Source organism: Amphiprion ocellaris, chromosome 9, assembly GCF_022539595.1.
Source record: "Amphiprion ocellaris isolate individual 3 ecotype Okinawa chromosome 9, ASM2253959v1, whole genome shotgun sequence".
Classification (NCBI taxonomy): Eukaryota; Metazoa; Chordata; class Actinopteri; family Pomacentridae; genus Amphiprion; species Amphiprion ocellaris.
In genome coordinates, this window is record NC_072774.1 from 1532067 (window position 1) to 1545923 (window position 13857).

A 13857-nucleotide genomic window follows, 5' to 3' on the forward strand; every position below is an offset into this window, starting at 1 on the left:
TCTCACTGGTGTGTTTGGATTCTGTGGTTGGTGAAATCTGAGAACTGATCTGAGCTGAAGGTTTGTGGGCAGAAAAGATGATTTAACCTGTTTGTCTGGTTGTCGTTGTCGTCATCTCCCAGGTGTGTTTGTGTGTTTTTACCTCCGACTCTCTGTAGTGCTTCTCAGGAATCGGGTCGCTCAGGATGTCCAGGAAACAAACGCTGTCGGCCGGAGTGGGAGAATCTCCAAACACCTGAAACCACACAAGATGGAGGTTAGAGGTAAAACACAACAACACAACAACAACACGACACAACACAACACAACAACACGACAACACAGCACGACACAACACAACAACACAACTCTGTATCCACCTTGAGGACTCGCAGCAGCAACAGGACGGACTTTAACAGGACTTTTCCCAGAGAGGATCCTGATCTTCTTAAAAACTTTCTGGTTCATTTCAGCCGAAACAAACCAGAAAAAGCTGCAGTGAGATAAAAGCCAGTTCTGAACCATCTCCCGGAACATGTTGCTGCACTTTAAAACCTGTTTTCCATGAGCTGGAGATGTTCCCTCTGCCGAAATACTCTGTTATTAGTCCTGCATCCTGCAACAATGGGCAGGTTTTAGATGAAAGTGCACAAAAACCCAAAAATTCTAGTAAGGAATGCAAAGAAAAGAAGCAAAACATCACAACTGGGAACCTGGAATCCAGCAAATCTCTTAAATCGTCATCAAAATGGTTCATAAATGTAGTTTGTGTCATCAGTTGGTCGACTAGTAGATCTCGTAGTAGATCTAGTAGATCGAGAGTTTTGTGGTTTATTCTGCAAAAAAAGCTTCATATTTTAAAGGTTTTTGGTATTTTCAAGCAAATCTCTTAAAATGTTCATCAAAATAACTCTTAAATCAATTTTCTGTCATTGGTTGGTCAACTAACACTTAAATCGACTGTATTAGAGTTGAATGTCCAACAAAATATCATATTTTGCACATTTTTGTACCTGGAATCATGAAACTTTTGGTGTTTTCCACCAAATCCCCTAAATGGTTATCAAAATAGTTCCTAAATTAACTTTCTGTCATGAATTGGTCAACTAACATTTACTAAATCGACTATATTAGAGTTCAAGCTCCAACAAAACGTCATATTTTACACTCTTTTGTATCTGGAATCATGAAACGTTTGGTATTCTTGAGCAAATCTATCAAAATGTTCATGAAAATAATTCTCAAATTATTTTTCTGGCATTGATTGCTCAGCGAGCACTTCCTATATCGACTGTTTTGTGGTTTAATCTCCAAAAAAGCTTCATATTTCACGAGTTTTCCACCTGTTTTGTGTGTAAAACCTCATTTGCATGGAAGCTAAAAAGCAGAATAAAGCAGACTAAAGGTATGAAGGAGGATTAAAGGAGAACAAATGCTGCAGATTTGTCTTTTCTGAAGTTAAAAGTCGGTAATAATCTGAAGGAGCTGCTGCGACTGATAAACCTCCAGAGAATGATTCCCTCCGTCTACAATAAAACATTTCAGCTGAAAACTTTTCCTGAACTCTGGAGTCACGATTGCGTCTTTAAAACCAAAGAAAACTTCCAGATATCCGACAAAAACAAGAATTTAAAAGAGACGTCAGACAGAGTTTTTAGAACGACTTCTGCTCGACCATCTCGATGACAGAAAATTGGTTTAGGAAACATTTTAATGATCAGTGAAGAGATTTGCTCAAAAATCCCAAATATTTTATGCCTCCAGGTACAAGAACTAGAGACATATGAAGCTTTTTTTGAGGATTAAATGACAAAATAGTCGATTTAGGAAATGTTAGTTGACCAGTCAATGATAGAAAATTAATTTAAGAGTTATTTTGACGATGTTTTTAACAGCCTGCTGAAAGTGGGTCGACGGGAATTTTAAAAAAATGTTTATCTCAGAAATCATTTGATTTATTGACCTAAAATTACCCTGAGAGCTTTATAAATATTTAGATTTTATGCTATAAAAATTTCTGAAAAATTCGAGGCAGCTGAGCAGAAATATTTGCTGAAATTTCAAGATTTGAGATGAAATTAATAAACAGTAAACAAGACACAAAACAACAAGCATAAGACACAACACAACAAAAACGAGGCACAAAATGATAAAAATAAGACATATGACAACAAAAACGAGATGCAAAATTACAAAAACGAGACATAAAACGACAAAAATGAGACGCAAAACGACAAAAATGAGACGCAAAATGACAAAAATAAGACAAAAGATGACAAAACAAGACATAAAATGACAAAAACAAGACACAAAATGACAAGAATAAGACACAAAATGACAAAAACAAGACACAAAATGACAAGAATAAGACACAAAATGACAAAAACAAGACACAAAATGACAAGAATATGACACAAAATGACAAAACAAGACACAAAATGACAAAAATAAGACACAAAATGACAAGAATAACACACAAAATGACAAAAACAAGACACAAAATGACAAGAATAAGACACAAAATGACAAAACAAGACACAAAATGACAAAAATAAGACATAAGACAACAAAACAAGACAGAAAACACCAAAAACGACACAAAGTGACAAAAATAAGACATAAGATGACAAAACAAGACATAAAATGACAAAACAAGACACAAAATGACGAGAATAAGACACAAAATGACAAAAACAAGACACAAAATGACAAGAATAAGACACAAAATGACAAAACAAGACACAAAATGACAAAAATAAGACATAAGACGACAAAACAAGACAGAAAACACCAAAAACGACACAAAATGACAAAAATAAGACATAAGACAACAAAACAAGACAGAAAACACCAAAAACGACACAAAGTGACAAAAATAAGACATAAGATGACAAAACAAGACATAAAATGACAAAACAAGACACAAAATGACGAGAATAAGACACAAAATGACAAAAACAAGACACAAAATGACAAGAATAAGACACAAAATGACAAAACAAGACACAAAATGACAAAAATAAGACATAAGACGACAAAACAAGACAGAAAACACCAAAAACGACACAAAATGACAAAAATAAGACATAAGACAACAAAACAAGACAGAAAACACCAAAAACGACACAAAGTGACAAAAATAAGACATAAGATGACAAAACAAGACATAAAATGACAAAACAAGACACAAAATGACGAGAATAAGACACAAAATGACAAAAACAAGACACAAAATGACAAGAATAAGACACAAAATGACAAAACAAGACACAAAATGACAAAAATAAGACATAAGACGACAAAACAAGACAGAAAACACCAAAAACGACACAAAATGACAAAAATAAGACATAAAATGACAAAAACAAGACACAAAATGACAAGAATAAGACACAAAATGACAAAAACAAGACACAAAATGACAAGAATAAGACACAATATGACAAAACAAGACACAAAATGACAAAAATAAGACATAAGACAACAAAACAAGACAGAAAACACCAAAAACGACACAAAATGACAAAAATAAGACATAAAATGACAAAAACAAGACACAAAATGAAAAGAATAAGACACAAAATGAAAAAACAAGACACAAAATGACAAGAATAAGACACAAAATGACAAAACAAGACACAAAATGACAAAAATAAGACATAAGACGACAAAACAAGACAGAAAACACCAAAAACGACACAAAATGACAAAAATAAGACATAAAATGACAAAAACAAGACACAAAATGACAAGAATAAGACACAAAATGAAAAAACAAGACACAAAATGACAAGAATAAGACACAAAATGACAAAACAAGACACAAAATGACAAAAATAAGACATAAGACAACAAAACAAGACAGAAAACACCAAAAACGACACAAAGTGACAAAAATAAGACATAAGATGACAAAACAAGACATAAAATGACAAAACAAGACACAAAATGACGAGAATAAGACACAAAATGACAAAAACAAGACACAAAATGACAAGAATAAGACACAAAATGACAAAAACAAGACACAAAATGACAAGAATATGACACAAAATGACAAAACAAGACACAAAATGACAAAAATAAGACACAAAATGACAAGAATAAGACACAAAATGACAAAAACAAGACACAAAATGACAAGAATAAGACACAATATGACAAAACAAGACACAAAATGACAAAAATAAGACACAAAATGACAAAAACAAGACACAAAATGACAAGAATAAGACACAAAATGACAAAACAAGACACAAAATGACAAAAATAAGACGTAAGACAACAAAACAAGACAGAAAACACCAAAAATGACACAAAGTGACAAAAATAAGACATAAGATGACAAAACAAGACATAAAATGACAAAACAAGACACAAAATGACGAGAATAAGACAAAATGACAAAAACAAGACACAAAATGACAAGAATAAGACACAATATGACAAAACAAGACACAAAATGACAAAAATAAGACGTAAGACAACAAAACAAGACAGAAAACACCAAAAACGACACAAAGTGACAAAAATAAGACATAAGATGACAAAACAAGACATAAAATGACAAAACAAGACACAAAATGACGAGAATAAGACAAAATGACAAAAACAAGACACAAAATGACAAGAATAAGACACAATATGACAAAACAAGACACAAAATGACAAAAATAAGACATAAGACGACAAAACAAGACAGAAAACACCAAAAACAAGACACAAAATGACAAAAATAAGACATAAAATGACAAAAATAAGACACAAAATGACAAAACAAGACACAAAATGACAAGAATAAGACACAAAATGACAAACACAAGACACAAAATGACAAGAATAAGACACAAAATGACAAAAACAAGACACAAAATGACAAGAATATGACACAAAATGACAAAACAAGACACAAAATGACAAAAATAAGACACAAAATGACAAGAATAAGACACAAAATGACAAAAACAAGACACAAAATGACAAGAATAAGACACAATATGACAAACACAAGACACAAAATGACAAAAATAAGACACAAAATGACAAAAACAAGACACAAAATGACAAGAATAAGACACAAAATGACAAAACAAGACACAAAATGACAAAAATAAGACGTAAGACAACAAAACAAGACAGAAAACACCAAAAATGACACAAAGTGACAAAAATAAGACATAAGATGACAAAACAAGACATAAAATGACAAAACAAGACACAAAATGACGAGAATAAGACAAAATGACAAAAACAAGACACAAAATGACAAGAATAAGACACAATATGACAAAACAAGACACAAAATGACGAGAATAAGACGTAAGACAACAAAACAAGACAGAAAACACCAAAAACGACACAAAGTGACAAAAATAAGACATAAGATGACAAAACAAGACATAAAATGACAAAACAAGACACAAAATGACGAGAATAAGACAAAATGACAAAAACAAGACACAAAATGACAAGAATAAGACACAATATGACAAAACAAGACACAAAATGACAAAAATAAGACATAAGACGACAAAACAAGACAGAAAACACCAAAAACAAGACACAAAATGACAAAAATAAGACATAAAATGACAAAAATAAGACACAAAATGACAAAACAAGACACAAAATGACAAGAATAAGACACAAAATGACAAAAACAAAATTTGGTTCTTTTGGTGAATAGATGGTTTTAACAATGGATGTAGTTTACTGTTTTATTTTGAAATTCTGTGCCCCTATATGTCACGGTTAGCTTCACTTCCTGCCTCTTTGTTTGATGGCATCCACCTGAGGTTCAGGCTTTGGCCTCCTCAGTTTTTTTTAGTCACTTTCTTTGTTTTTTAACCTGTTTTTTTGCTACTAACTGTCAGTTTCCTGCTTCTTTATGATTCTGGATTCTGTTTCCGTGGATTTATTGTCTTCACTCGTGGATTTACTTCCTGGATCTCCAGCTGCATCTTGTTGGCCAAACTCTGTGACACCATTCTGGTAAGTTCTTTATTTGAGCTGAATCTCTGCAGATGTTCCTTCAAATGTTTCCCTCCAGAACTATTCAGCAGCATGTTGTAGTTCTGGTCTGTGGTTGGTTTAAAGAACTACAAACACAGCAGAGTGTGTTTTTTATTTCATTCCCCAGCTACAGTCTGTGGAGATCAGTCTGGAAATGAATCTGTTTCCATAAATAGTGACTTATTTAGAGTTAAAAAGCACGACTACCTGCAGAGCACCAAATGATTGGAGAACATGGAGGTTCAGAAGCCTCCTAGATGTTTCTGGAGACCAACAACAGAGTGAATATTGGTCTAATTGTTGCAAGGTAACCATGAATAAAACTCTAAAGCTCCTTTTTCTAGATCTGAAATTCCTTCAGTTCATGTGACAGAATCTAAACTTCATGTTTGGTCCATGATTCCTTGAATTTCTATGCATATTTTTGAAATTTTTCCACATTTCTGCAGTAATATTGATGCAAAAGCATCCCAGAGAGCAAAATCCAGTTTGCATTGCAACTGAAATTTCAGTAAAAAAAAATCAAACTTCTCTGCAATGAAGACAGATTCTGGAACAGATCAGATGAATGAGGCTCAACAGTGATGAATGGAATCAAGGTTTTGAGGTTTAGTTTGTTTCTTTCTGTGTATCTGACAGCAGCTGAACGTGTTGGCTTCATGCTTTGACAAACAAAATGACAAAAAGGAGACACAAAATGATAAGAATAAGACATAACATGACAAAAATAAGACATAAAATGGCAAAAACAAGACACAAAATGACAAAAATAAGACATAGGATGACAAAAACAAGAAATAAAATAACAAAAATGAGACACAAAATGATAAAAACAAGACACAAAACGACGAGACACAAAATGACAAAAACAAGACATAAGACGACAAAACAAGACAGAAAACACCAAAAACGACACAAAATGACAAAAATAAGACACAAAATGACAAAACAAGACACAAAATGACAAGAATAAGACACAAAATGAAAAAACAAGACACAAAATGACAAGAATAAGACACAAAATGACAAAACAAGACACAAAATGACAAAAATAAGACGTAAGACAACAAAACAAGACAGAAAACACCAAAAACGACACAAAGTGACAAAAATAAGACATAAGATGACAAAACAAGACATAAAATGACAAAACAAGACACAAAATGACGAGAATAAGACAAAATGACAAAAACAAGACACAAAATGACAAGAATAAGACACAATATGACAAAACAAGACACAAAATGACAAAAATAAGACATAAGACGACAAAACAAGACAGAAAACACCAAAAACAAGACACAAAATGACAAAAATAAGACATAAAATGACAAAAATAAGACACAAAATGACAAAACAAGACACAAAATGACAAGAATAAGACACAAAATGACAAAAACAAAATTTCGTTCTTTTGGTGAATAGATGGTTTTAACGATGGATGTAGTTTACTGTTTTATTTTGAAATTCTGTGCCCCTATATGTCACGGTTAGCTTCACTTCCTGCCTCTTTGTTTGATGGCATCCACCTGAGGTTCAGGCTTTGGCCTCCTCAGTTTTTTTTAGTCACTTTCTTTGTTTTTTAACCTGTTTTTTTGCTACTAACTGTCAGTTTCCTGCTTCTTTATGATTCTGGATTCTGTTTCCGTGGATTTATTGTCTTCACTCGTGGATTTACTTCCTGGCTCTCCAGCTGCATCTTGTTGGCCAAACTCTGTGACACCATTCTGGTAAGTTCTTTATTTGAGCTGAATCTCTGCAGATGTTCCTTCAAATGTTTCCCTCCAGAACTATTCAGCAGCATGTTGTAGTTCTGGTCTGTGGTTGGTTTAAAGAACTACAAACACAGCAGAGTGTGTTTTTTATTTCATTCCCCAGCTACAGTCTGTGGAGATCAGTCTGGAAATGAATCTGTTTCCATAAATAGTGACTTATTTAGAGTTAAAAAGCACGACTACCTGCAGAGCACCAAATGATTGGAGAACATGGAGGTTCAGAAGCCTCCTAGATGTTTCTGGAGACCAACAACAGAGTGAATATTGGTCTAATTGTTGCAAGGTAACCATGAATAAAACTCTAAAGCTCCTTTTTCTAGATCTGAAATTCCTTCAGTTCATGTGACAGAATCTAAACTTCATGTTTGGTCCATGATTCCTTGAATTTCTATGCATATTTTTGAAATTTTTCCACATTTCTGCAGTAATATTGATGCAAAAGCATCCCAGAGAGCAAAATCCAGTTTGCATTGCAACTGAAATTTCAGTAAAAAAAAAATCAAACTTCTCTGCGATGAAGACAGATTCTGGAACAGATCAGATGAATGAGGCTAAACAGTGATGAATGGAATCAAGGTTTTGAGGTTTAGTTTGTTTCTTTCTGTGTATCTGACAGCAGCTGAACGTGTTGGCTTCATGCTTTGACAAACAAAATGACAAAAAGGAGACACAAAATGATAAGAATAAGACATAACATGACAAAAATAAGACATAAAATGGCAAAAACAAGACACAAAATGACAAAAATAAGACATAGGATGACAAAAACAAGAAATAAAATAACAAAAATGAGACACAAAATGATAAAAACAAGACACAAAATGACAAAAACAAGACACTAAACGACGAGACACAAAATGACAAAAACAAGACATAAGATGACAATCAAGATTCTGAGTTCTAGTTTGTTTCTTTCTGTGTATCTGATGTCTCCTGAATGTGTCGACTTCATGTTTTATCCATGATTTGGTGAATCTCTTTGCACAATCATGGGAATGTTTCCTCATTTCAGCAGCAATATTGAAGCAAAAACATCTCAGAGCTGAATTTAGCTCAGTGTAGACAGATTCTGCAGCAGATTAATAATGAATATGATCCAGGATTTTCAGTTTGCTGCTTCCAGCTGTTTAGGAGTCTTTCCTCTGCAGACTGTTATCCTCTTTAATGTGAGAATAAGCAGCTGTTTGCTACCTGCTGAGGTGATGACAGGTCTGTTCTGTTCTACGGTTTGTTTATTATGATGCTGATGTGATTCTCCACCAACGGCTGCTCATTGTGAGTGAACTAATGTAACCGTCTGACACCAAACAAGATCCGCTGCATTTTTTCCCACAGCTGAAATGTGGGTCTCGGTTCTCTGACGTGTCGGTTCTTGTTTCTCTGAGACTGAGCTGCAGCCGGTTTGTGTCTGAGGATGAAATTCATCCCTACAGCCGCGATCGCTGCGATGCATGTCCGCCTAATAGGTCTACCCATAGAGCATGACAAGAAAAGATGACAAAACAGCCTCAAACACAAATAAAATAATCAAAATCAGACACGAAGCAAGAAAAACGAGACACAAAAGGACAAAAACGAGACACAAAAGGACAAAAATGAGACACAAAAGGACAAAAACGAGACACAAAAGGACAAAAACAAGACACAAAATGACAAAAACAAAACGCAAAATGACAATAAGGAGACACAAAATGACAAGAACGAAATAATGTGCTCTGCTTGTTTCTCCTTGCATCGATTTGAGGAACATTTTTGCGACACCGCAAAGAAAATTGCGATTTCCGTCTCTTTAGATCGCCGGTCGTACTCACGTTGTCGTTATCGCCGTTGTTGTTCTCAAATCTGGTCTCGATGCGGATGCTGAACTTGGGCAGGAATGAAACCTGCAGGATGTAAAAAAAAAAAAAAAAAAATGAGATGCCTGCAGATTAGATCCACTGCTACTGCACACAGATGAGCTGTGTTGTATTCATGTACAGTAAATGAAGTGTGAGAATACTCACTGAGTACTCTGCAGCAGCGGGACGTTCAATATGGATGGAGAGAAACAGCTTTAGTTACTCATATGCATGAAATCGCAGCCGCTCACTTGGCCACCGGGGAATACACGCAACACGCTGATAAATATTTGATGGCACTTGCAAAAAAGCAGCTGTTGTAAGTAAATAAGCTGTGCAGAACACATCGAGGCAAACGTAACCCGACGATAGATGTGAAAAATGAGACACTAAATGAGAAAAGGTAAACAAAAGGAGAAAAAGTAAACAAAAGGAGGATGGAACTTAGACAAAATCAGAATAAAGAGACATCAAATGAGACACTAAGTCTCACAAATGAGGGACAAAAAGTTAAAAATGAGACACAAAATGAGAAAAGTTAAACATTAAATATGAAAAATGAAATACTAAATTAGAAAAATGAGGCCCAAAATGTTCTAAATGAGATACAAAATGAGAAAGGAGAGACAATAAATGAGAAAAAATAGACATAAATTGAGATAAGTGAGACATTACATGAGAAAAATGAGACACAAAATGAGAGAAAATTAGATAAAATGAGAAAAAAGAGACATAAAATGAGAAAAAAGACAAAATGTGGCACAAAATGAGAAAAAATGAGACAAAATGAGAAAAATTAAACAAATATGAAAAATGAAATACTAAATGAGAAAAATGAGACAGCATGGGAAGTTAAACAAAATGAGAATAAAGAGACATAAAATGAAACACTAAGTCTGAAAAATGAGGGGCAAAAAGTTGAGACACAAAATGAGAAAAGTTAAACATTAAATATGAAAAATGAAATGCTAAGTGAGAAAAATGAGACACAAAATGTTCAAAATGCGATACAAAATGAGAAAAATGAGACACAAAATCTGACAAATGTGGCCCACTATGTTAAGAACGAGACACAAAATGAAAAAGGAGAGACAATAAATGAGAAAAATTAGACATAAATTGAGATGACACTACATGAGAAAAATGAGACACAAAATGAGAAAAATCAGATAAAATGAGAAAAAACGACACAGAATGTGACACAAAATGTGACACAAAATGTGACAAAGTCACACAAAAAGAAAAATTAGATATTAAAAATAGAATACTAAATGAGAAAAATGAGACACAAAATGTTCAAAATGATACAAAATGAGACAAATGAGACAATAAATCATAAAAATTTGACATAAATTGAGAAAAGTGAGATGCTACATGAGAAAAATGAGACACAAAATTAGAAAAAAAAGAAAACAGATAAAATTAGAAAAAGAGACATAAAATGAGAAGAGAGACATAAAATATGGCACAAAATGAGACACAAAATGAGAAAAATTAGACATTAAAAATGAAATACTAAATGAGAAAAATGAGACACACAATGTTCATAATGAGATACAAAATGAGAAAAATTAGACACAAAATGAAAAAAGTAAGCAAAATGTGAAAAACAAGACCTTAAATGTGAAAAACGCAAACAAACATACCTGTGATGGTGTACGGGTAGAAGTTCCATGCTTTTTCCGTTACGTAGAAGAACCGCGGGGCCAAGGCTTTGGCCCAGGACGGCAGTTTACTGGAAATGAAGAACAGAAGATTCATTCGGATTAAAACGGTTTACTTAATGTCTTGTTTTACACATTTTGTGTCTCATTTTTAACATGTTGTCTCTTTCTCATTTTGTCACTTTATCAAATTTTCTCTAATTTTTCTATTTTTTTTCTTTTTTGTCTCATTTGTCTCAGTTTATGTCTAATGTCTCGTTCTTCGCATTTCATGTCCTGCTTTTCTCATTTTGTTTAATTTTTCACATTTAGTGTCTCATTTTTTACATTTTAAGTGTAATTTTTCTTATTTAGTATTTAATTTTTCTTATTTAATGTCTCATTTTTCTCATTTAGCATTTCATTTTCTCCTTTAGTGTCTCATTTTTCACATTTTGTGTCTCAGTTTCTCATTTAGTGTCTAAATTTTGTCTAGTTTTTCTCATTTTGTCTTAAATTTTTTATCTTGTCACTGTTTTCATATTTTGTGTTTCATTTGTCTTATTCTGTCTCATTTTTCTTATTTAATGTCTCATTTTATGTCTCTTTACTCTCATTTAGTATCTCGATTTACTCATTTAATGTCACCTTTTTCTCATTTCGTGTTTCATTTGTCTCATTTTATGTCTCATTTTTCTCATTTGGTGTCTCATTTTTCCATTTTGTATAAATTTTTTCTTATTTTTATGTCTTTCTCATTTTCTGCTTCAAACACTTGTTGAAACTGACATTTTACAGTGACTGTTAAACGAAGACCTGACTGATCGTTTAGTTTTGTAGCGGTGTGTTTTATTTGTGCTCACGGTCCACTAACTCCAGAAGTGAAGCAGCAGCAGCAGGGAGATTATAGAAGCAGACACACAGATCCATTTATAGCCAGATTACCTGTAGGCTACTCTCACCACAGCGCTCATTTGTATGAGTCATTCCCAATTACACCTGTGGTGATGGATTGGTACTATAGCTGCGAGGTCACATGTCAGGACATGATGGAGCTGAATACAGTGTGCAGCTTTGTGTGTGTTCCTGCATAACTTTACTAATGAGGACTGAACGCCCCCCAAAGATTAGAGAAATCCTCCACAGCCAGGACGTTTCTTTAGGAGTTTATTTTAGGATTAGGCTCTGGGTTTATGGAGCTGATGAGGTGACGCTGGGGTAATGAGGGAGGTTATCTCAGGGTCAGGACATAAATTCAGAGTTTACAGTCGGTTTTTCTTTTGTTTTAATCACAATTAACAGATTAGTGGAACGTGAGCACAAATGAACACACCGTTACAGAAATAAACGATCAGTCAGGTCTTAGTTTAACAATCACTATAAAATGTCAGTTCCAACACAGCAGAAATTGAGAAAAATGAGATATAAAATGAGACAAATGAAACACAAAATGAGAAAAAGGTGACAAAATAAGAAAAAAATTAAGACAAAATAAGAAAAACAAGACAAAATGAGAAAAAAATCATAAAAAATGTGAAAAATGAGACAATAAATGAGGAAAAATGAGACACTAAATGTGAAAATGATACATAAAGTGAGTAAAATGACAAGCTAAATGAGAAAAATGAGACATTAAATTAGTAAATCGAGATACTAAATGAGGGCTGCACAGTGGCGTAGTGGTTAGCACTTTCGCCTTGCAGCTAGAAGATCCCTGGTTCACGTCCCGGCTTTCCCGGGATCTTTCTGCATGGAGTTTGCATGTTCTCCCTGTGCATGCGTGGGTTTTCTCCGGGTACTCCGGCTTCCTCCCACAGTCCAAAAATATGCTGAGGTTAATTGATCATTCTAAATTGCCCGTAGGTGTGAATGTGAGAGTGATTGTTTGTCTCTGTATGTAGCCCTGTGATAGACTGGTGACCTGTCTAGGGTGTCCCCTGCCTTCACCTGAGTCAGCTGGGATAGACTCCAGCCCCCCCCATGACCCTAATGAGGATTAAGCGGTGTATAGATAATGGATGGATGGATGGATGGAGATACTAAATGAGAAAAATGAGACACTAAATCTGACAAATGAGGCACAAATGTTAAGAACGAGACATAAAATGACAAAAAGAGACATCAAATGAGAAAAATTAGATATTCATTACAAAATTGAGACAAAAAATCTTGACAATGAGACACAAAATTAGATAAATGAGAAACTAAATGGGGAAAATGAGACAAAATGTTAAAAATTAAAAACAAAATGAGAAAAATGAACCACAAAATGGGAAAAAGAAACATAAAATGAGAAAAATTAAACACAAAATGGAAAATATTAGACAAAAATGGGAAAAAGGAAACAGAAAATGAGAAAAATTAATCATAAAATGAGAAAAATGAGAAAAAAGAAAAATAAAACACAAAATGAGAAAAATGAGACTAAATGACAAAAGTGAGACAAATGATTCACAAAATGGGGAAAAAAATAGACACAAAATATGAAAAATTGAACACAAAAGGGAAAAAATTAGACGAAAAAGGAAACGCAAAATGAGAAAAATTAATCACAAATGAGAAAAATGAGACAAAAAATGATAAAAATAACACTAAATGTGAAAAATGAGA

The 13857-nt window shown here is 33.6% G+C and overlaps 1 protein-coding gene across 1 annotated transcript in view; it reads right to left on the reverse strand.

Annotated features, from left to right (window-relative positions):
* Positions 1 to 13857, reverse strand: part of pitpnc1b (phosphatidylinositol transfer protein cytoplasmic 1b) — a 32907-nt gene that overhangs the window by 13051 nt on the left and 5999 nt on the right. Inside the window, exons 3-6 of the mRNA XM_055013806.1 lie at positions 11251 to 11339; positions 9770 to 9777; positions 9578 to 9649; positions 143 to 235 (exon numbers count right to left, since the gene is read on the reverse strand). Coding sequence (XP_054869781.1) covers positions 143 to 235; positions 9578 to 9649; positions 9770 to 9777; positions 11251 to 11339 — 262 coding nt within the window. The remainder of the gene's footprint in view (positions 1 to 142; positions 236 to 9577; positions 9650 to 9769; positions 9778 to 11250; positions 11340 to 13857) is intronic.